The 24,339-nt window shown below is 48.4% G+C and overlaps 1 protein-coding gene across 6 annotated transcripts; it reads left to right on the top strand.

The window, feature by feature from the left end:
• Nucleotides 1–18,384: 18,384 nt before the first annotated feature.
• LOC125544354 (uncharacterized) lies at nt 18,385–23,782 on the top strand. 6 transcript variants are annotated; one of them, XM_048708009.2, is made up of 7 exons: nt 18,385–18,646; nt 18,749–18,956; nt 20,774–20,791; nt 21,588–21,719; nt 21,792–21,864; nt 22,698–22,820; nt 23,544–23,782. In XM_048708009.2, the coding sequence occupies exons 2-6, from the start codon at nt 18,771–18,773 to the stop codon at nt 22,796–22,798; spliced, it is 510 nt and encodes a 169-aa protein (XP_048563966.2). In that variant the 5' UTR covers nt 18,385–18,646; nt 18,749–18,770; the 3' UTR covers nt 22,799–22,820; nt 23,544–23,782. The 6 variants fall into 6 exon arrangements, 3 of the variants coding, with proteins under 3 accessions (XP_048563966.2, XP_048563967.2, XP_048563963.2); XM_048708010.2 differs by having other exon boundaries at nt 21,585–21,719; nt 21,792–21,860; XM_048708006.2 differs by having other exon boundaries at nt 21,585–21,719.
• Nucleotides 23,783–24,339: the final 557 nt, after the last annotated feature.

Below are 24,339 nucleotides of genomic sequence, written 5' to 3'. Positions count from 1 at the left end.
ATATATAAAATTGTCTAGCGGTTTACCGCTGGACGGGTCATATCACCCAATACACAACCAGGGAAACCAACATAACTACATAATTAAGGCCAGATGTAAGGATAATTAAGGCTGGAATAACCTCTGATTGAAGAAACACATATAAGCCTATTATGAATTTTAACTTTGAAACACAATGGCAATATCATCCGTGTGATCTTGAGTTTGAACTGCCGGTTTATGTGACCCGAACAGTAAGGGTGATAACCCAATCTTTAGAAGCCAACACTTCCATATGTATGAGGACTGTCATACACTGGCAATTTATCATGAAAAAACCAAGCTGGGTTAAATTGAAACCATACTTATACTTAGATCTAGACGAAAAGTTGCATAATAAAAAACAAAGATTGTCTTCTAAAAATGTAAGTCAAATAAAAGAAAATTTTGGAGGCTTCTGATTCGAATACGATCAGTAAACCGGACCAAAGGGGTTAAGCTAGGATTCGAATACGATCATGTAGCCCCCAGTGGCTTTGGCGTTGCGCCGATCAAGAGTGTACCGACAACTATGTTTTCTTTGGTTTGAATACGACCTATGTTTGAACAGGAAGCCCCCAAGTGACCTTGAGAATTTTTTAGTGACTCTGATTTGAATATGATCAAAGTCGGACCCAAAAGGGGTTAAGCTATGATTTGAATACGATCAAGAAGCCCCCTAGTGAGTTTGGCATTGCGTCGATCAAGAGGGTACCGACAGCTATGTTCTCTTTGGTTCGAATACGACCTATGTTTGAACAGGAAGCCCCCTAGTGACCATATGGTTTAACGGCTAGATTCAAATACGATCATCACTACACCACAACACTGCATCCCCGACAGCCAAGTTGGCTGGGAATACAAGTTATAACAACAAACAGTCGGTCGGGAAAAAGTATTGCCGACCAACAAGGTCTGTTGGAGAAAGTCCAGACGGGAAAGCCCTTTCCCGACCGACTGCTTGTTGGCCAAGGAGTATCTTTCCCGACCAACAATCTGTTGGGCCTACCACGGGCCTTCCCCGACCGATAGTCTGTTGGGGCTGTCATGGGCTTTTCCCGACCGACCATCTGATAGGGTAATCTTTCCCGACCGACTATCTGACAAGGCTACGATGGACCTTTTCCGACCGACTACCAGACAGGGTAATCTTTCCCAACCAACATACCGTTGGGCCTCATGGGCCTTTCCCAGACGATGGACAATCTTCTGTTTCCCCTCACATAGCTACATTTCACTTTACCATCAGAACATCAATCAAGTTACATAATTCACAACAGTAACATTCATGTCGACCAAGAATAATATATCAGAACCAAACAATTATAACACACATTCATTAATTTTTACATATAAATAGTGCATATGTTATGAACCAATGGCCATCCAAGTTTCCTATAAACTGATGTAACTAATGAAATAGAGGAGACATTATGGTTCATTGTCTGAGAGCAAAAATTCCTAGTGTTGTTTACTGGAATTTTTCTAAGAGGCACATCATCTGCCTTGGCTCCTTGTAGTGGGCAACTACATACCCATCCTCACAGCCTTCCACCAACATCCTTGCATCGTTCTCGTACTTGACATCAAAGCCTTCATTCTACATCTCATTGCAGAACATCCTCCAACTTGAACATCTGCAAGTAAAAATCCCGAGTTAATATTCTGCATCTGCTTCTGGAACACTTCTCAGAGAACATATTAGCAGTTACATTGCACAAACTCTAGCCTCTCTAGTTTTCCTATTTTTCAAAATCAGAACAAAATTTCAGGGGGAGGGGGGCTACAAAATGATATGATTTTATTTTTGAAATACCAAAGTATGACCACAAGTTGCAATTTGTATCATGTTAAGCATATTGATCCTATCTGCTTACAGAATACATTTCTAACACCAATTACATATAAAAGCTTCTCCAAAACAGAGTACTACCAAAATACAACCTTCTTTTGAGGAAGTACCAAAATACTACTTAACCACATAGTTTTACCTTTCCATTTAGTGCAAAATCTTATGAGCTAATTAGAACTTTTCCCAACATGAATCAAAACTAATAAAAAAGCAAAATCAAAAGAATCAGACTACACTGCAGTACATCAATAGGAAGGATACAAGTAAAATTACCATCGGACAACACTAGTGGAAGAGGTGAGGCAGAGTTGATGATGTTATGATTTCCTACCCAACGCTCGACACCATCACATAGCGTCACTGCCTGTCGTGAGCATCGCCAAAGTTGTTTACTACAAACAGCCTAGTGGAGTGCTCGTCTTCTAAGTAAATGACCTGGGGTGCCTAGGTTCGCCCTATCAAAGCTCCGCCACTTAATAAGCCAAGGTTCAGAGCAACATATTTATCAACCATCTTTTGTTACTCTGTCAAATATTGAGTAGAAGGTGTACAGTAACTATGAACCCAGGGGTCCTTAATATAAATATAAGAAGTATCAATATACATTTATATAAATATATAGTGATAATTATCTAACTACAAACAAACATGAAAAACCAGCAGTATAGATTGTGTTCTACTAGAAGAGAGCTGGTGCACAGAAAAAATGATCACTTCAGATCATATTTCTTGCTCAGAAAACTATGAGGCCACTCGAATGGGAACAACGGAGACATTAAACCACCAATGGTACAAGAAATGGTTTGATTTCATTTGTCATAACATTCAGATATTTAAAATATTCTGGAAACAGGGCACAAATAAGATGCTCTTCAGGTTAAATTTTAGGTTAAAGTAGTGCATCCAAGACCCATCATTAGGGTCATATAGTTCTGTCAGATTAATATACACAAAAAACACAAGCATGTCTAGCATCACTTCTGCATACAACAATTTTCTACTCGTGTGTTGCTTAGAAAGTTACAGAGTTGTCTTTTATTATCTTTACCTGCAATTGGGGCTCTTGGGGATGTACCCTGCTTCCTAGACGATTTTCAGGTTGACATTTTACTTGATGAAGGAGAGGCGCTTGAGCTGCATACATGAAGCCATTAACAAACTAACAATTGTGACCAACCTGGTTTAAAATATTTTGCAGTAAGCTATATTAGCAGACTGCATCATGGAATAAGCTACTAGTACGACAAATTTCTTGATAATACAACATCATTGATTAGTAGACTGTGTCATAATACAACATCATTGATAGAGTTCTAACAAGCTGATGTCCTAATATGGACTCTCTTGAGAGTAATAGTGGGCAACACCCTCATGTATGATATATCTTGGTTGCTTCCAGAAAAGAAAAGGCATGGAACAAATTGCATGTCAGTTATGCAAAACAGAGAAGAAAACCTCCAAATACCTAGTTTTCATTCACTGTGTAGAGAACAAAAATATTTAATAATATGATGCCCCATTACTAAAATAAAAGGAACAATGAACTGAACTGAACTAGGATTATGAAGTGATGACCTATGAAGTGAACTAGGATTATGTAGTGAACTAAACTAGGATTAGGAAGTGATGACCTATGAAGAAGAAAGCTTATTATACCTTGGTGCTTTGAGGCCACCAACTCCTAGTTGGTTTCAGCGATGGCCGAAACAGCAGCAAGCAGATGAACCTGGGATGCGCGATGACGACAATGGGCCCTGCTGCTAGCTGCTGCATCGACTGTGGCGGCCTGTAAGGTTGCAGAGGCGCAACAGTAAACCGGTTCGGGGTTGAAGGGGATGCTGGGGTGGGCTGGGAATCCCGCAGCACAACTGATTAAAATTCATTCACCCTCGGTGGAATTAGAATACTTTCAAGCAGTATTGTCTCTGATAAATGAAACTATAAAACACTGCAACAAAGATTCTACTACTTCCATCATTTAATATACATGGAATTTTGATTAAGGACATACTATCGTAGATAAATATTCATAACACGGAGATCATTTGGTCCAGAAGATATAATAATATATCGACTTTATTTAATTTAGATTTATTATGTGAGGACACTGGAAGCAGTGTAAATTGAACAGAGGAGGCAGGACACCCCCGAAACCTTACCTAACATTATTCTTATTTCATTTGTAGGATTTCTTCCATTAAACCTGGTAACATGTTTAGAAATACTTTCACAAATCTACATATATATATATATGTAGCAGAAATTGCAACAACTAATCAACGATATAACTACTGCCTTGAATCTGATTAGTACTACGTAGAATGTAGAATAACTACATAATAATTACATGGGAAAGAAAATAAGGAAGCAAACTATGGGGAAATTAAACATGAGTATAGGCTGGACAAATAACATCTTCTATAATCGAGAAAAAGAATCAAAATACAGTACTGATGCTTAATGATATGTCAACAGAAAATATATATGGCAATGAAGAATTTTCTATGAGAAAATCAGTAACATGAAGAGTATCTAGAAGGCCTGTTACATATGCTCCCTTCTTCTGGAAACCATCAAACAGATTAGTAACAAGTTAGACTTTTGAAATAAACAAATACTCGTAAAGTATCTCTATGAACCTGAGAAATTTTCATCCGGGGAGCAAGAGGCCAATGGATTCATGGATGGATCCGGGCCTAGTAAGTTACCTACACGTCCTGCACATTGAATGGAGGAGGGCTCGTTGATGAGGAACCAGATCCTGGAGACATCGAGGTTGGTACCGGAGCAGATTACGCCGCTCACCTCGAACACAACCCTGGAAGCTTCAAGGCGAGGTAGGTGAGGACGTCGACGGGGTTGGACACCACGAGCAGCAGTGCCTCCGGGGAGTGCTTCACCACTGCCGGAGGGGCAAGATCGATGGCGTTGGGCGGCGGTGGGACGGGGTGGGGATCGATTGGAGGAAGCCCCGGTCGGCGTCGGGCGGCGGTGGGAGGCGTGCAGATCGACTGGCGTGGGGGCGGAGGCATGGAGATCGACCGGCGTGGAGGCGGCGGCGCGGAGATCGGCTGGTGTGGAGGCGGCGGCGCGGAGATTGACCGGCGTGGGGAATGTATGTGTACGAAGGAAAGCTAGGGATTTGGCTGATGTGTGCGCGGTGTGACTGTGTTGATTTTGGGAGAAAAGTTCGCGGGTTGGGCCGGCTATTCGCGCTGAAAAATTGGCTGTTCGCGCCCAAAAGGCCCATAGCATCTGTCGGATTTTGGGTTCCGGTAGACCCTTAAGGTTCGAACACTGGGGTGCACACGGAGATTACGCCTTCTACCTCTCCGTCTCGCAAAGATCTAGACTACTGAAAGAACTGCACAAGAGACACAAGGTTTATACTGGTTCGGGCCACCGTTGTGGTGTAATACCCTACTCCAGTGTGTGGTGGGTGGATTGCCTCTTGGGGCTGATGATGATGAGCAATAGAAAGAAGAACAGCCTCGCGAGGGTCTGTTCTTGGATGGGGAGATGAACTGCTGGGAGGAGTTCAGCCACCTTTCTCTTTCTCTCTCTCTCTCACTCACTGCCTTACTCTTACTTGCCGGCCTTGCTGTTTGGGTGGCTGGTTCTAGATCTGCCCTACCCTGGGGGTGGCTAGTCCTATTTATAGAGGCCCTGGTCCTCTTCCCAAATATCGAGCGGGAAGGGAGCCAACAATGGCGGGCTAATTTGAAGGGGGACAGCAAGTATCAACTATCCTCACAAAAGCAGTCTTTGCCTGCGCAAAGCTCTGGTGATGACGCCGTCTTGGGCTCCACGGTGACCTCCATCTCGTAGTCCTCCTGGTCTTGGTCTCGTTGCACCGAAATGGCAACCTTTGCCTGATGCCTCGGTACTCCGCGGCTGCACTTGCCCCCTTTGCACCAAAGAGGAAAGGAGGACGCTGCGCGGGCTGGCATCCGCCTAGCGCCCTGAGTCGTCATGGCTTGCGTCACGGGCACCTCGCGAGGTACCCCGCCTTGATCTCTCCGCCTCCTCGCGAGCCAGCCTGATGAGGCCGTGCCGGAGGATGGTCCGCGTCGTCCGCCCTGCGAGGCTTGGCCCCTCGCGAGGGTCTTGAGCCTTGTGTTGATGAAGATGGGCCATGCTGGGCCCCCTTTTGAGCCACGCCACAGGCCGCAGGCAGGCAAGTCTGGGGACCCCCGTTCCCAGAACGCCGACAGTAGCCCCCGGGCCCAAGGCGCGCCCGGACTTGGCCGTGCTGAGAGGCGAAAGGGCAAGGGCGAAGCGCCGCGGGCCCTAACAGCCTGCGGCCTTGGGCGCCGCGTGGCGGTTGATTGGACGTGGGCGGCACTGTTCCCCCACGCCCCCTTATTCTGCGCCCTACTACGCGGACTTGTAGTTGTACACAGCCGCTCCCCTTCCTGTTGCTCGAGTGTCCACTGTTCTTCCTCCCTTCGAACGCCAGCTCCTGCTTCCAATCCAATCTCGAATCTTCCCCCTCCTTCCCATCGCCATGGCTCCGACGAAGAAGGAGAGAGGGAAGAAACCCATGCCTCCGTCTTGTGTGCCACCATCGGTGGCCCCCGCCGTCGGCCAGTCGACCATACTCGATTGAGAGTGCCTGGGCAAGGTCAGCTTGGCTCTGGCCACCATCTTCAATGAGTGCGGGAGGACGACGGCCTGGCCCGCGCCCCACTTCTCCATCGACAGGATAGCTACCGAGGTCCCATGTTTTGACGACGCCCTGTGGGCGGGTTTGGTTCCCCCCTTTTCCGATTTCTTCAATGCCGTGCTCTCCCATTATCAGATCCACATGATGCACCTAAGTCCTGAGTCCATCACCCTCCTTTCGGTCTTCGCCTTCGTTTGCGAAGCCATGGTGGGCATCCCTCCTTCGGTTGCCTTGTTGCGCCACTTCTTCTCGCTGTGTCTTGTCGTCCCTACCCAATGCTGGGCGTCCGTGAGCTTCGCTGCCGAGCCTGAGACTGCGGCCTCTGGGATCGACTTCAAGCTCCCCCTGCCCGCGGTTGGGTTCCGCGAGCGGTGGCTGTACGTGGACGCAGGGGTACCCAGCCCCCTGCTATCGGAGCGGGCCTCGCTTGCGGTCCCCAATTCGGGTTGGGTCCAGGAGACGCTCGAGAGCCCCCGGCTCGTCTTCATCTGGCGCCGCTTCGCGCTTTTGAGGTCGCTTGGCGTGACAGCGCCCAAGGTGGTGAGGGAGTTTCTGTTATGCCGTGTTGCTCCCCTTCAGCGCCACTCTCGCCGGATGTGGGCCTTCCATGGACGCGAGGATAACATGAGGCTCCAGGAAGAGGACCTGGCTCCTGAGGTGCTCAAGACGGCGCTCTTGACCTTGGCCAGGGACCCCAACCCCGGCAGCGTCTGGCAGGGAGGGGCCTTGCTGTATCTCTGCCAGAGCAGGGTCGACTTCGTGAAGCAGATGCCCGTCTTTGATGAGTGGGGGCTGCGTCCCGCCGGCCTCCAGGGACCTCGTGAGAATCCAGTGGTGGTGACTGCCCTTCCAATCGGCCAAGGCGACTCCTCCTCAAGTGGCGGAGCAGGGAGGCAGGAGGCGCCGAAGGCCGAGAGGGCTCCCGATAAGGTGACAGCGCCAGGTGATGCTCTCGAGGGGACAGCCCCTGGGTCCCGTGCTGCTGAGGCTGAGGGTGGCAAGCAGCCGCTCCCAGCGCCCGGGGCTGAGGCCTCAGAGGCCCCAGCCGCATCTTCTGGCGAGGCGATGGGCGGCACGCGCCAGGAAGGCGCCCCTGATGTGGATCGCTCCGATGCTCCGTCTTCGTCGTAGGTTGATCCTTGCGCTCTTCTCTTGGGCCGCTTCCGCATGGACTTTGAGGCCCTCCGGAGAAAAGGGAGGCCCTGGGTGATGACTTCCCTTACCGCGTGCTAAAGCGCAGGAAGTACTTCGCCACTGACGAGTGAGTCTTCTCCCTTTCTGGCTCCTGATCCTCTTGTTGCTTTCACTGATCCTTGCCCCATAGGCCCCTTCTGGCCGAGCTCGCGGAAGTAGCCAAGGTGCCACCTCCTTTGGCTTCGCCCCCTCTACCGTCCTCAAGTGCTCCGAGCAGCTCTGCCCTTGTGGTGATGGCGATTGAAGGGGAGGACCATCCCGAGGTGCACCGCGGCCCTTCATTCCCCCCCCCCCCGATTTTCCTTCGCGGGCCCTCTTGGGGCATAGCCAGCCTGTCGTGGGCTTCTCGTCTGGTCGCGGGCTGCGACTGGTTGAGGCGCCCCCTGCGCCCTTCATCTGGAGACGGGGTGGCTCCAGGCTGGGCTTCTGGTGCAGTGCGCCCGACCGTCGCGAGGATGGCAGCCCCCAGCCCCCTGCCCGAAGGGGGAATGATGATTCGTGGCCCCCGGCGCATGCTTGGGGCAGATGATGGTGTGGAAGACGTGCTCGAGTGCGCCCGGGAGCGCCGCGCTCGCCGCCAAGGGTTCCTTCGAAGGGCGACTGACACGGTGAACCTACTTGGGGAGGAACTTGCTGACGAAGATGCGCGCCTGGAGGCCGAGGGCCTGCGCCTGGCTACAGGGAGGCGCGAGCTGGAGGCCACCATCGCCCTCGCGCGCCGTCAGCGTGATCTTGACGATGAAGAGGCGAAGGCGTCGCTAGAGGCCTCTTGGGTGGCCCGATCCCAGGCTGCCGAGGAGGCCCGGAGAGCTGACCGACGGCGAGAGGTGGCGGAGGAGCGGGCTCGGGAGCTCCTGGCCTGGTGCCACTCACTGGAGGAGCAAGTGGAGCTGCGCGAGTCGGCCCTTGCGTCGATGCGGGTGGCCTCTGGCGACCCAGCTGAGCTCCAGAAGCGTGGAGAAGCGTTGACACTTGAAGCTGCCGAACGCACCCGCGAGTACGAGCGGCTGGAGACGAGGGAGCGCTTGGTGACACAGGCAGAGGACGATGTCGCCGCACGGGAAGCTCGTGTCCTGGAAGAGGTCGGACGTCGGGTGGCGATGGCGCGCCAAGACCTCGAGCGCGAGTTCGAGGGGAGACTGGAGTTGATCCGGGTCGAAGCTGAAGGGAGGACCGCAGCCTTGAGGGTCAAGCGGGAGGAGGCGACGCGGCTGGCCGACGCCTCCCAGGCCGCCCTTGAGGTAGCGCAAGGGGAGTTAGTCGCCTCCCAGGCCGAGATGCTCCGTCTTCGCCAGCGGGTGGAGGAGGCTGAGGGCGTCGCGCGCCAGAACACGGATGAGATACGTCAGCGGCAGGTCCTGGAGCACGTGCACGGCCCCATGCTCGCCACGCTCCGGGAGAGAGCTAGCGCAGCCTTGGGCAACATCTGTGAGGCGGCTGTTGGCGAGCCGCACACAGCCAACTATGCTGGCAACCTTCAGTTCTTCACCGCCGTGGTGACGCAGCTGGAGGCGCGGTCGGCCAGGGCCAACAGGTTGGTGGAAGAGAGGAGCCGCGCCCTGCTCGGGCGCGCCTTTTCCCGTGTCTTCAGTCATCTCCTGAACATGGATCCCTACTTCGATTTTGACGCCGTCATCGCCCCAGTTCCCCAGGCCGTCCGAGGCGATCTGGCGCACTGGGTGGAAGACAACGTGGACGCCCTTGTCAGGGCCTTCGCTTCGGACGATGACGACGCGATCATGGCTGCTGACAAGGGCAGTGCGGCGAACGGCCCTGGCGCCGCTGGTGGCGAAGCAGACAACGATGGCGAGTTCGGCGACGCCAGCGACGGCTCGGGAGGTGCTTCCGAGGACGCATTGGGGGATTGGTCCGACTGAGTGTGTATCGCTCCTGTCTTTTTTACCCTGCATGAATAGAACTCAGGTTTTTGACCTGATGGCTGTGAGAGCATTTTGGGAGGGGAAGCCCCTCATGTAAAACCTGTGTTCATCGTATTGGTATTTGTCATATTGCACGAGCGCCCGCGCCTGGTGGTTGGCTGGTTTACCTTTGTTTCGCGCAAGCCCCGAAGCAGCCTGTGGGAGGGCGTGACATCCTGGGTGTTCTTTAGTCGAATTCGTAGGATATGAGAGTATCGCCGGCGGGGAGCTTCACAGGCGTTGGCCTTTTTCATAGGCTCCGGGCCTTTTCCCAAATGCGACGGCTTCACAGGCATTTGCCTTCTTCACAGGCTCTGGGCCTTTTCCTGAACGCGACAACTTCACAGGCATTTGCCTTCTTCACAGGCTCTGGGCCTTTTTCAAAACGCGATAGCTTCACAGGCACTCGCCTTGCTTCACAGGCTCTGGGCCTTTTCCAAAACGCAATAGCTTCACAGGCGTTTGCCTTGCTTCACAGGCTCTGGGCCTTTTCCAAAACGCAATAGCTTCACGGGCGCTCGCCTTGCTTCACAGGCTCTGGGCCTTTTCCAAAACGCAATAACTTCATAGGCGTTTGCCTTGCTGCACAGGCTCTGGGCCTTTTCCAAAACGCAATAGCTTCACAGGCGCTCGCCTTGCTTCACAGGCTCTGGGCCTTTTCCAAAACGCAATAGCTTCACACGCGTTTGCCTTGCTTCACAGGCTCTGGGCCTTTTCCAAAATGCAATAGCTTCACATGCGCTCGCCTTGCTTCACAGGCTCTGGGCCTTTTCCAAAACACAATAGCTTCACAGGCGTTTGCCTTGCTGCACAGGCTCTGGGCCTTTTCCAAAACGCAATAGCTTCACAGGCGCTCGCCTTGCTTCACAGGCTCTGGGCCTTTTCCAAAACGCAATAGCTTCACAGGCGTTTGCCTTGCTTCACAGGCTCTGGGCCTTTTCCAAAACGCAATAGCTTCGCAGGCGTTTGCCTTGCTTCACAGGCTCTGGGCCTTTTCCAAAACGCAATAGCTTCACAGGCATTTGCCTTGCTTCACAGGCTCTGGGCCTTTTCCAAAACGCAATAGCTTCACAGGCGTTTGCCTTGCTTCACAGGCTCTGGGCCTTTTCCAAAACGCAATAGCTTCACAGGCGTTTGCCTTGCTTCACAGGCTCTGGGCCTTTTCCAAAACGCAATAGCTTCACAGGCGTTTGCCTTGCTTCACAGGCTCTGGACCTTTTCCAAAACGCAATAGCTTCACAGGCGTTTGCCTTGCTTCACAGGCTCTGGGCCTTTTCCAATCAGGACAACCTCCGCAGGCACCCGAAAATCCTCCCGAGAGGGAGCAACAGCGGCAGTTTGGGTTGCGCACGAGCCAGGCCTGACCCGACTCGCGAGGGGCTCGTGAGGGGAGGCAGCTGTGGCGAAGCGGTAACCAGAACGCGAGAAATGGCTCGCACGAGAATAAGCACCCCTTCCCCGAACACACGCAAATCTCAAATTCGAATCCAACTTAAATCCAGCGGGGGAAAGATACAACCAAAGGGAAAGGCAACAAAAGCAAACAAAAGGCCGCGTCCGGCACCTAGTCTAGTCTTGGACGTCTTCTCACCAGCGCGGAGCTAAGTGCTGCCACTGGGCGTGGGAGGGAGCCCCAGGGCCTGAGGCTGGCACCCCTGAGACTCTGGGGCGTGTACAGCCCCACTCATTATTACGTGAGAGTGTCATGGGGCGGCGAGCTTCACAGGCACCGGGCCTTCTTCACAGGTACTGGCCTTGCTTCATATCGCCAGATGAGGGACCCGCCTTACGCCACACTCTAGTGCCATCAGCAACGACCGAAAACCAGGACGCCGCCCGATGGGGTAGAGCGGTCGCCAGCGGTTCCCCCGACGACCACGGGTCCTCCGCCAGGGGCAGGCCCTGAGGCACCTCCCCAGCAAAGGGCCTACCTCCTGAGAACACCTTGCTCCGAACGCCGCGGTGGTGATGTCGGATCTCGGCCCCTCTCCTGCAGCCCCCTGCGCCCTCCTCCCGAGGGGTAGGAGACTGTGGGAGCGGGCAGCTGCTTGCTACGGCGACCTGCACCTCCTGCGATCCATGGTTAGTGTATACCTGCTCCTGAAGAATTAGCGGTGCCCGATAATCGTTGCCTCCAGCATGGCCAGTGGGACCGTTCCGGGGCTCCTGGAAAGGCTCGGCTTCTAGTGCCTCCTCCCCAGTTTGGGCTGAGGAGCGAGCCTTGTCCGTTCTCGTGGGGGTGTCCTTGGTCCATCATGGGGGGCACGTATTCTTCCGGCGCTGTCATCCCGAATGCCGCGCCGTAATGCCCCGCATGCCACGCGGTCCCGCCTGTCACGCCCACTGCGGGGTGGCAGCGCGGCCGCGCACTAGGGTTGCGGGTCGCGTTGAGTCCTTCTTCTCCGCAGGCCGGGGGCGGGGGCAGCGCCGCCGTCGGTCCGGTGCTGACAGCTTCGCTGGCGTCGGAGCAGCCCTAGAGCCCGCGGGCGCGCGCGGAGCCCCCGCGCGGGTCGCCCTGGGCTTGAGATGGGAGCTGGGTGGAGAAGGGGTGAGCCCCCGAGGCGGCGAAGCCCAGGAGCTCCGCCACTCGCTCTAGCAGCACATCGTGGCCGCCCTCCAGCAGTCTGCACCGCAGCAGCTCTCAGGCCACCGTGAGCGCGGCCCTCGAGTTCGCCTGCTCCCGGCGGGTGTACGGTGTCGTGGTCGCGGCGTGATTGGAGGCCCTTGCTGCCGATCATGCCTGCCGCGGTGTAAGAGTTGTCGAAGTCTGTCCGCGTTGCCCGCGGCCCGCAGCGCCCTGCGGACCGCGAGCTGCCTGGGGCATGGGGTCGCCCGAGGCAAGCGGTTCCGCGCGGGCAGGCCACGCAGCCCATGGGTTAGGGTTGCCCTCATGGTCGCCGGGCATGGTGATGACGACGCGACGGGGCACGGAGCGGTGGAAGACGAATTTCGGCGCACCCCTACCTGGCACGCCAAATGTCGGATTTCGGGTTCCGGTAGACCCTTAAGGTTCGAACACTAGGGTGTGCACGGAGATTACGCCTTCTACCTCTCCGTCTCGCAAAGATCTAGACTACTGAAAGAACTGCACAAGAGACACAAGGTTTATACTGGTTCGGGCCACCGTTGTGGTGTAATACCCTACTCCAGTGTGTGGTGGGTGGATTGCCTCTCGGGGCTGATGATGATGAGCAATACAAAGAAGAACAGCCTCGCGAGGGTCTGTTCTTGGATGGGGCGATGAACTGCTGGGAGGAGTTCAACCACCTTTCTCTTTCTCTCTCTCTCTCACTCACTGCCTTACTCTTACTTGCCGGCCTTGCTGTTTGGGTGGCTGGTTCTAGATCTTCCCTACACTGGGGGTGGCTAGTCCTATTTATAGAGGCCCTGGTCCTCTTCCCAAATATCGAGCGGGAAGGGAGCCAACAATGGCGGGCTAATTTGAAGGGGGACAGCAAGTATCAACTATCCTGACAAAAGCAGTCTTCGCCCGCGCAAAGCTCTGGTGATGACGCCGTCTTGGGCTCCACAGTGACCTCCGTCTCGTAGTCCTCCTGGTCTTGGTCTCGTTGCACCGAAATGGCAGCCTTTGCCTGATGCCTCGGTACTCCGCGGCTGCGCTTGCCCCCTTTGCACCAAAGAGGAAAGGAGGACGCTGTGCGGGCTGGCACCCGCCTGGCGCCCTGAGTCGTCATGGCTTGCGTCACGGGCACCTCGCGAGGTACCCCGCCTTGATCTCTCCGCCTCCTCGTGAGCCAGCCTGACGAGGCCGTGCCGGAGGATGGTCCGCGTCGTCCGCCCCGCGAGGCTTGGCCCCTCGCGAGGGTCTTGAGCCTTGTGTTGATGAAGATGGGCCGTGCTGGGCCCCCTTTTGAGCCACGCCGCAGGCCGCAGGCAGGCAAGTCTGGGGACCCCATTCCCAGAACGCCGACAGCATCGGACTGTTGATCGGGGTTATTTACCGACCGATGGTCCATGGGCCATAAAAGAATTCCCAACCGACACTTGGACGGTACACGTGGTAGCATTCCCGACCGACCGCAGGTCACCGTACAGAGTTTTCCCGACCCACAGTCCGTTAGAAATTTTCATGGCTGACTGTGGGTCGGTAATAGTGACCTTTTCCCAACAAATGTCAGTAGGGAATTCTGGTGCGTGGTGTAGTGCATGTGCCGGACCAAAGGGTTAAGCTAGATTTGAACACAGTCAGCCCCCCATTGGTCATTTTGAAATTATTATGATGAAGACATGTGATTATTGAGGATGAAAAGGACAGAGGTCATGCTTTATTACTTATCATAATATATACAATGTCAAAGTACGTACATCATGAGAGTCGGTGGCTCAAGTATAGTAAGGCCGAAGATGAGAGATATTCCACGGCCGGTGGGTCTCTTCCTCCGTCTTACGTGAGTCTTTGTGCTCTTGAACATCGATGAGGTAGTATGACCCGTTGTTTAAATTCCCGCTGACCACAAATGGTCCTTACCAAGGCGAGGATAACTTGTGTGCATCAGTTTGATCCTGGATGAGCCGGAGCACTAAGTTACCTTCTTGAAAGGTTCTGGACTTAACTCGGCGGCTGTGATAACGGTGCAGGTCCTGTTGGTAAATCGCCGAACGAGCTGCTGCTAAGTCACGGTCTTCATCTAACAGGTCAAGTGCATCTTGAAGGGCTTGTTCGTTATCAGCTTCAACGTAAGCCGCCACGCGGGGTGAGTCATGACGGATGTCACTAGGAAATACTGCCTCTGCTCCGTAAACCATGAAGAAAGGCGTATAACCTATAGACCTGTTAGGGGTAGTATTGATGCTCCATATCACGGAGGGTCACTACTAGAAATATGTCAACTAGTGACATTCTTTCAGTGACCCTGGAAGAATTGGTCATAGATCTATGACCATTTGAGGCCAATTGGTCAAACGTTGTTCGGGGGGCTCCAAACCCTAAACTATATCGACCATTTTGGTCAGAAAGGTCGTAATTTCCTCACACGAAATGGTCATAAAGTAGACAACACTAGTCCGTTGCCTTATTTCTAGCTGATCATGACCAATATAGATGGTCATAACCTTGTAAATTGTGGTGGATTGGTATGACTTGGCGCCACCTCATCAGTCTCCTATGTGTCATGTCCATGTGTCAATTTTTGCCCTAGGTTGTGAAGCAACCTATATTTCTGTCATTCCCAAAATTCCCAAACAAATCTCATAAACTCTTCGGGTCATATCTTCATCAAATATGTAAAATCCTTCCTTGCCTAGTTCAAAAATAATTCAACAATATTCATTTTCCTATTCTGTTCACAATAACACTTTATGAAGGAAGTGCTATTTATATATTCTTGATTGCCCTTGAAATTTTTGGGCACTTTTTCCTATCCAAATCATTGCCTCATGACAAAATTTAGCTCCATTTTCCTAGCAAATCTTCCTCGGCAAATTTCCAAAGTTTTTGTCCATCTAGAAGCATTGTGAAGGAAGTACCTTTTTTATATATCCAAATGACATGAAATTTATACAGTTCCTTCATATGCCCAAATTATCACCCTGCTTCAAATTGCATCTCATTTAGATCATCTATGTGAGCCCAGGTTCAATTTATATTTTATGGCCAGATTGGCACGTTGCAAAGCAAGGATTATCTAGACCCCTCCTATTAGCCTAAAACTTTTTGGGCACTCTTCCATACCCAAATCATCGCCACATGATAATATTCAACTCCATTTTCCTGGTAAATCTTTCTCAGGAAATTTCCAAAGTTTCTACCTCGAGAGAAGCTTTGTGAAGTAAGTACTAGCTAGGCTTACCCAAATGATCTGAAAATTTACAAGCGCATGACCTACACCAAATTTGAGCTCATTTCATTCATCCATTTTCTCTTGCTAATTTTCCCAAGTTTCTGTCCAGAGAAGAGCATTGTGAAGGAAGTACCACTTTGGCATGTCCAAATGGTATCAATTTTCTACAGTGCTTTCCTATGCCCAAATAATCATCCTCCACCAAATTTCAGCTCAATCCATTCATTATTTTGAGCCGAGCTTCAACATTCATAGTTTTGTCCAGTGTGGTACTTTGCAAAACAAGTACCACCTAGGATCCTCCTTTTGAGATGAAATTTTTTGAAGACATTCCTCTTAGTAGACGATCATCCTCAACCAAAACTCACGCCCATTGGCCACGTGCATTTCCCGTACCGCTAATCAAACACTTGGCTGCTAATTCATCTTTGAGCATAGGTCGGTCTCCTTGTGAGATTCTTCTGTTATAATTTTCTTCCTAGAACCTACCTGGGGAGTGCCCAACCTACTACACATGCCTAGGCCTCCCATAACGCATGTCAACACCAAGGTCACGCGGTGACCACGCGACGGGCATGCGAATTTACGCGCTTTGGAGGGCCCTGGGCCACCATCCAAAACTTGACGTATCGCCACCAAACCATGCATTTATGCTTAAATAGATACTTATGTAACTAGAATTGATTTTTGGGAAAAATAAAGAGCAAACAATAAGGTAGCTGCAGTTCAAATTTGACTCGCTTCCTACTGAATTAGCGAAAATTTATCTTTTTCACCAGAGGTGGATCAAAACTTTTGAAACCCAACCATTTTGTAAATTATGCATTAAATATGGCCTAGTATTTTATAAAATTGATTAGGTCCACTTTTGCAACAAATATATGGTAGGTCCTTCACAAAAAAGACTCATTTCAGGCACTCAAAAAATGGAAAATGAATTTTTCATACAAAGAAAATGGAAACTCCCTTAGGAAACATTGTTTGGAATCCCAAGATGCACCCTAGTGCACAATATGAGATCATTTGAACAAACTATGCCATGAATGTGGCCATAAGATTGATCGTTTGGCTTGAAAGCCATGAATCTTCACGCATGATAGCTCATTTCTGAGAACATTTTTTTAAATAATTTTCGTATTACAAGTTTATTATTTTTACTGGTAACTTGGTCACATATAATGACACAATGCGAAGGTTTTCTAATTTTTTGAATTTTTTACGCCCGTTTCAAAATGCGGTCAAAACGGCGGGCTTGACTGTTCCTAGCTAGTGGTTGAGCTTGGAAAACTTTTGATGTTTCTCTGATTAAATAGATACTTATGTATCTATAAATGATTTTTGGAAAAAATAAAGAGCAAACTATGAGGCAGCTGCAGTTCAAATTTGACCCGCTTCCTACTAATCGATAGAAATTTGTCTTTTTCACAAGAGGTGGATCAAAACTTTTGACACCCAACCATTTGGTCAATTTTGCATTAAATACGTCCTGGTATTTTAGAAAATTGATTTGGTATAATTTTGCAACAAATATTTGGCAGGTCCTTCACAAAAAGCTCATTTTGGGCACTCAAAAAATGGAAAATGATTTTTTCGTGCAAAGAAAATGATAACTTCCTTAGGCAACATTGTTTGTCATTCCAAGATGCACCCTTGTGCACAATATGAGATCATTTGAACAAACTATGCCATGAATGTGGCCATAAGATTGATCATTTGGCTTGAAAGCCATGAATCTTCACGCATGATAGCTCATGTCTGAGAACACTTTTTAAAAATAATTTTCGTATTACAAGTTTATTATTTTTCCTAGTAACTTGGTCACATATAATGACACAATGCAAAGGTTTTTCTAATTTTTTTGACTTTTTTTGAATTTTTATGCCCGTTTCAAAATGCGGTCAAAACTGCGGGCTTGACCGTTCCTAGCTAGTTGTTGAATCTTGGAAAACTTTTGATGTTTCTATGATTAAATAGATAGTTATGTATCTAGAAATGATTTTTGGAAAAAAATAAAGAGCAAACTATGAGGCAGATGTAGTTCAAATTTGACCCGCTTCCTGCTGAACCGGCAGAAATTTGTCTTTTTCACAAGAGGTGGATCAAAACTTTTGACACCCAACCATTTAGTCAATTATGCATTAAATATGTCCTATTATTTTAGAAAATTGATTTGGTACAATTTTGCAACAAATATTTGGTAGGTCCTTCACAAAAAAGCACATTTTGGGCACTCAAAAAATGGAAAATGATCTTTTCGTGCAAAGAAAATGATAATTTCCTTAAGCAACATTGTTTGGAATTCCAAGATGCACCCTTATGCATCATTGTTTGGAATTGCAACATTGTTTGATTTCTTTATTTCTTTATGCCAATTTCAAAACGTGGTTAAAACCATGGGCATAACCGTTCGTAGCTGCGGGTGGAATCTTACAAAACTCATAGTGTTTTGTGATGAAATATATACATGTGTACCTAAAAATGATTTTTGGAAAAAACAATGAGCAAACTATGAAGTTGTTGTACTTCAAATTTACCGGGTTCCTCCTGATTTGGTATAAGTTGGTTATCATCTATAAAATATGGTATAACTTGAGTGAAAATTTTAGTGGTTCCATTTTGCAAAATATCGTTGGTAGTTGCTTCATAAACCCTTTTATTTTTAGCGCTTAGAGACTATATTTTAAATTACACTCGTAGTCTCCAACCAATCAGGACGTCTCTCCCGGATCACCCTACCGTGGGCGATCTGAACCATCCGATCGTCCCGGATCCAACGGCAGACTTGACCCCTTCACCATCTCACCCAACTAGCTAGCCCTAACACAACCTGCACCACTCGTCCTCTCGTCCCCCTCTCTCCTACGCACCCACAACCGCCGCCCTCTCCCTCCCTCAGATCTCGATCTGCCGCCGCCCCCAAACCCACCCCCCCGTCGACGACCCTCACCGTAGACGTGGTGCTGTGGCGCCGAGGCCGGGCCGACCTGACCGCCCTACTCCTAGCGACCGCCGTCGCTTCCTGGATCCTATTCCACGGCGCCTCCGGATACACGGCCGTGTCGCTGGCCGCCGACGTGCTCCTCCTCCTGGTCGTGTTGTACGCGTGGTCCAGGGCCGCGCGCCTCCTTGGCCACCCCGCGCCTTGATGGCCCTCATCGTCATCACCTCGCTCCAGATCCACCACCACCACCTCAAGGCAAGGAAGGCCCCCTCACCACCTTCCCTTTCCATTTTAGCTCCCCTGCCCTAAACGAAGGACTGACTGACACTGGAGCCCCGCTCTCTGTTCCTCCGTCAGGTGGATCTCGGTAGGTCCGACTATGCCACGGCCACAGCCACGCAGCAGCAGCGGGAGGGGGGACGGCGACAATGGGAAGGCGGCGGCCCGCTGGAACTGGAACCGGAGGACCGGCGCCGAGGGCCTGCCGCGCGGGATCGTCCAAACCAGCTCCGACATGTTCCTTCGCCTGCTTTGGGACCCCGCCACCAAGCATGCCATCCCCAAGGTCCGCTCCCCCTCCTCCGGCGCCCCCCTAACTGTCACTGTCACCGTTACTCTTCCACATCTTGCTCTGCCACCATTTGTACCTTCGCTATGTAAGGAATGAGTGAATACTGATGAGCTACATTCAGTCAGTTTTGAGAAAATCTAGTCTAATGAGCTTGATTTCTCAAAAATCTAGTTTTGACAATCTCATCTGTATTAATTGCTCTATAAGTTTAGTTTGAGCAAGATTCAATGTAAATCTTGTCAACTAACAGTGTAAATCTTTTCAACTAAAAATAAGCACTATGAATTCCCAGCAAAGTTCCATTGCATTTCAGTTAAGTCCATCAGAAGAGAATCTAGTTCAGAGATGAAAACTAAGAGAGAGTTGTGGTATACTGCTATGTAAATTTTGTATCTAAGCCACTCCTATGCTTGTTTTAGTGAACTAATTTCATTTACATTTGATTTCTTAGGAGAAGTACCATAAGGTGGTTAAGGAAAATTAGAATCTAGAGAAGCATGTGTTCTCTTTGAAGGTATACCACAGTATGTTGAAGAAAAATATGTTAGCTGAACTGCTGAAGTAAAATTAGTTTCAGGTGAACATTTCACCGTGGCTTTAGGTTCAGGTTCTCCTTAAGTCAGCCTTCTAACTGAGATTGGAAACACAAAGGATGACCTGAAGCTTCCCACTTATGATGTCCTTCTTTCCTAGGTTTGTGCTCTAGCTGTCAAAAGCGTGCTCTAGCATATCTTGTAACACTTTAAACAAGCAGAAGCCTGTAATTAGTGTTGTCCCTGAACATCTAATTTTTTTAACACACTTCAGCACAATCAGCACTATCATAGCAACACACACACTTTTACTCCTAATTAATTTGAACTTGACACAATATCAAGGACTTGGAGTACATTATTAATGTGGATTCAGTTTACTGAAAATTAGGTTAAATTCAGCACTAAAGTTTTGTTCCTTTGCTGCTTTGGTTCCTCTACAACACTAGGGTATAGGTTTGGCTGCCCTATAACACTAGCTTACATAGCTCTACGAGTGTCGAAAATATGTTCCTCTACCTCTAGTTTTGCTCTGCTTCCATTTCATCTCATCTAATTTAGTTGCTTGTTTCTGAATTTTTTCTACTATGATTATGAATGTGCAGATGTAACACTTCAACTAAAGAGACCAAGGCACAAGTTCCTGATCCACTACTGCTGACCCACACTATTTAAAAGCCACTTAAACTAATTAAAGAACTTAATGATCCACTGCAAAGGATCTATCTATGTTGCAGATTTTACACTAGGACGACGCAGATTTAACTTGCAGATTGCACAACCAGTCCAATTTAATTTCTGGATTTGTATGGCTACCTGATCCACTAGGAGTAATTGAATTTCACTATTGGATTAATACTGCTAGAGTAATTGAATTTCACTTCTGGATTTGTACAGGAGTACCAGTACAGGAGTAATAGACCTGTTCGGGTGCTACTTTCCACATCAAAATAGACCTGTAATTCTGTTTGTCTTGGTAAAAAGCAATTCCACATCAAAATTTGGGATGTGTTACTCCCTGCTCCTGTATTCTATTAGCACCAAGTCTGCCTTGCCTGTGTATTATATACTTTATTTTTCTTGCTAGAGTACTAGAAGAGTAGTGCTATCTTGCTGCTGGTGACACTCCAAGATAATGCACTATTTTATCTTCTCAGCGTTGTTGTTCTTATTTACTTGCAAGTTTTTACTATGCAAGGTTCAGTCATGCCATCTTTTGCTTGTACTGCATGTTAATGTCATCAAAATGCTCACACCAAGTTTGTGAACTGTGGCCAGGTACCAGAGGCTGACCAGGTACTCCATCGACATCTCTAGCTCCCACATGTCGCCCTGGGCTGTAGCGCCCTCTCGTGGGCGATCGACATCCTCTTGGTGGCGCCACTCCAATTAGTATAGTGCTGCTATAGTGTCGAGACAACATGCTATTCAAAACTTTGATAATATGTCATGCACCGTATCCTAAATTCAGGATCTTAAGCATTGCTGCAAAGGATAAGTTGTTAGCTTTCACATGTAATTCTATCATTTTCCTAAATTTATATCTCCACAATCATGTGAAAATAAATAAACACTGCTATCTATTTAAAAGTTAATTCAATTGGGCAGGGAGGAGCAATGCTTGCAGCTAGGTATCAATTTCATACTTGTCAGTAAAGCTGCTGCCACTTGTAAGGCACATGCATGTTGGGTGTCTTGCCGCAGTTGCAGCCATGCTAATCTTTTCCTATGTGAGATTAGAATTTGAGTGCCATCATTCATCTCTTGGTATCTTGTTCTCTATGATGACTGTTCATTGTTGAGTGATATATATATATATATACTTTGGTTGTCATGCAGTGCTTGTAGTTCCATATTTTGTTGATGCACCGATAGCTGTTCAGAACTGTAGTAGTGTAGTTAGTTTTTTGAATTATTTGGTGTGCATGGAACACTGATTTTTCTTTAATACACTGTCCAAGTCATGATTTTTCTCAACTGGTGCATGTATATATATTTGGGTGCTAGTCAATTAGAGAATGTATGTGATACCATGTCTGTACTATGTGCCAGTGTAGCTGTACTGATGCTTTGGGATTCATCTGTGCAGCAGAGGACAAGGGCTTCATGGACAACCAACGCGCATGGTGCTCGCAAGCGACGAATGGAGTTTGTTCGACATAGGCACGGAGGAGGAGGAGGACGGGCACGGACGAAGGAGGACAAAACATCTCTCTTCTTCCAGGTTCTTCTCCTTACCTTCACTTCTTGTACGTGCCTGTGCTGTAGCTCACCCATGGTCTTGTTTGTCCTGCAGGTTAGTGAGCAGCATCAGGAGGAGGAGCTCAAGAACGACCACCAAGAGGCACCACCGCAACAGCAGATAGCACGTCCATCTCCACCTCCCTCTCCCTCTGCTCCCAATCCTTTTTATTAGAATATATTGAGTACATTCTGTCAACTTGTGTGTCAGTAAGAATATTATTGCTGTTCAAGTATAGTAGCTTCTGTCCAAGTGCTCTTCATCTTGTGTGTCATCTGCAAGGCAATCAAGTTAATTAGATGTTGCTCTTTTCATGTTCTGCTTCATACATACATGCATATGTGATAGCTCCCTGCCTCCCTGCCTGCTACATCTCCGCTTGCATAAATCAAAGAGAAGAAAGAAACACTCAGCTTAAAATAATTGTAATGAGCAGCACATGCCTTTCATTTTACAGGATGGTCATTGTATCATGATAACTGGATCATGTCTATGCCAAATACAAATCATTGAGCAGTGTTCCTAATGGCCTGTTACCTTGAATAATAATGTTGACATGAGCACTTTGGTTGCATGTTTGTGACTTCTTGCTTGAATCCCAAAGTTTCAGATCAACGTGGGGTTCAATGTTTGCTTTCCATTCTTATTGTCCGTCTTAGATCGTTCCCAGTTCACTGAATCAAGTTGCCTGACCTACCTATTAGGCAGGCTCACATAGCTGTATCTGCCGTGTCCTTTCCAGTTGGACATGCGCAAGCTGTGTTTTTACATAAGCTCATTTGAAAATCACATACTAGTAGCAGCAAAGTTTATTGCAATAGTTGTCTGTCAACGTTCAGTGCGAGCAGCAAAATTCAGTTATGCACAAGCACCATTTAGCAGCAGCATAGGTATATAGCATTCATTTAGCGGCAGAAAAATCCAGTTCATTTTACTCGCTGCTCTCTTTGGCATTTACAGTCTTGGACTCTCTGGCTGCTCCTCCTCTGGCCAATGGTGAAGCGCCCGATGAGGCCAGCAGCAAGGCAATGCGGCGGGATCGTGCTCCCGTGATCGTCTGAGGCGCATGCTCTGCTGCTCAAGGTACGATTACCTGTTGATTCCATGGTCTCAATGTTTTTCTCCTACATGGTTCGGAAGGTGAATCTGCCATTTGAGAAGTCAGACTGCTGTGGATGTAGCATTAAGCCCCTGGATGTAGCTTTTTTGGCTTACAAAATGTGTGTGTGTTCTTTGAATTTGGTACAAAATCAGTGGTTTGAAGTATTCAGACATGTAATCAACTGAATTTATTGGCAAACTGATTGACAAATCTGAAGATGCTTTGTCAGTTGGTCAAGGCGCAAAGTGTGTGAGTAGGCCGCTGGTTTTCATTATCAGTAAACAGTTGGTTGCTGTGTAGGTTTTTGTTGCTGTTGTGGTAGCCCCATCGCTGTTGCGTTGAATCTCATGCCAGTGCTGGTGCGCCTGTGGCTTGATGTGCTGTGATCTTTATCTGTGTAGGTTTTGTTTGATGATATGCTTAGATTATGATCATAAGCATGGTGGTTTGATGATGCTGAGGCCGGCTGTGGAATTGAACTGTCATTCATTACATGCTCTGTTAAACCATGATATAGTTGCTGGAACTGAGCTTAATATTCATGTCTATATGTGTGTGTGTGTGTGTGGAGTAAAGTTGTGGTTTGTGCTTCTCCTTTGTAACGTGATGAAACAAAGAATGTCCTTTACTCCTTTTTTGAATGGAATGTTCATAATATATTGGCTCCAGTTTTTCGAATTCTTATCAGCTGATTCATGTAACAGGGTGTCCGTGGAAGGCCCAGTACTGACTATTGAAGGAGCTACATTTAGAAGAAGAAAACACTTGTAGACCAGTGATTCCCATACTTTAGAGCTTGTATCAACTAAGCTTGTATTACATGTAACTTTTAGAACTTGTAAAGTACTGTATATGTAATAGCTTGTAGTATGTGTCATTTGTAGAACCTGTACAAATCTGGCTATTGTTATTTGAAGTATCATGTGTGTTTTTTGCTTGCCAATTTAACTATTGGTTATTTTCTTACTGTTAAATTGAAATGTGAAGAATGTAGGCCTAATAGCTGGGACCCACTTATCAGAACTTGACAAGTGGGACCTATTTGACTAGTGGACCCATTTTATAAAAAAGAAAACTAAAACTGTTGGTACAAGAAGGCCATGGCCCATGAAATAAGAAGGCTGAATTGTTGGGCTTAGCCCATGAAGTCGACCAAAAATTGACAGGAAAAAAATATAGAAATGCTAAATTAAAGGGCTCGGCCCATGTAAAACACCTAATCAGACAGGGCTGAATCTGATCAACGATCTTTTCAATTGGTCGCAATTTGCCACATCAGATTGCCATGTCGGATCCGACGTGGCCTGGGCAGAGAGCTAGCGACCAAAACAAAAGGTCATAGAATCAATGACCTTTTGTTTTGGTCGTGGAATTCCACGACCTTCTCACAGAGAAGGTCGTTAATTTCAGTTTACAACCGCCAGCTTTTGACCTTCTGTTTTTGGTCATAAAAAGGTCACAAATGAAAAACAATGACCTTTCAGTGACCAATAGTGATGG

The sequence above is a fragment of the Triticum urartu genome, chromosome 3A, assembly GCF_056163025.1.
Source record: "Triticum urartu cultivar PI428250 chromosome 3A, HENAU_Tu73, whole genome shotgun sequence".
Classification (NCBI taxonomy): domain Eukaryota; kingdom Viridiplantae; phylum Streptophyta; class Magnoliopsida; order Poales; family Poaceae; genus Triticum; species Triticum urartu.
The sequence above is the reverse complement of the archived record's forward strand: the minus strand, read 5'-3'. Positions and strand labels throughout refer to the sequence as shown.

Excerpts from the sequence above, each read along its gene's own strand:
- LOC125544354 (XM_048708006.2), top strand. The coding sequence starts at position 18,771 with ATGCCACGGCCACAGCCACGCAGCAGCAGCGGGAGGGGGGACGGCGAC. Across the intron at positions 21,720-21,791 it reads AAACATCTCTCTTCTTCCAG|GTTAGTGAGCAGCATCAGGA; the intron begins GTTCTTCTCCTT and ends TTTGTCCTGCAG. Across the intron at positions 21,865-22,697 it reads ACCGCAACAGCAGATAGCAC|TCTTGGACTCTCTGGCTGCT; the intron begins GTCCATCTCCAC and ends TGGCATTTACAG.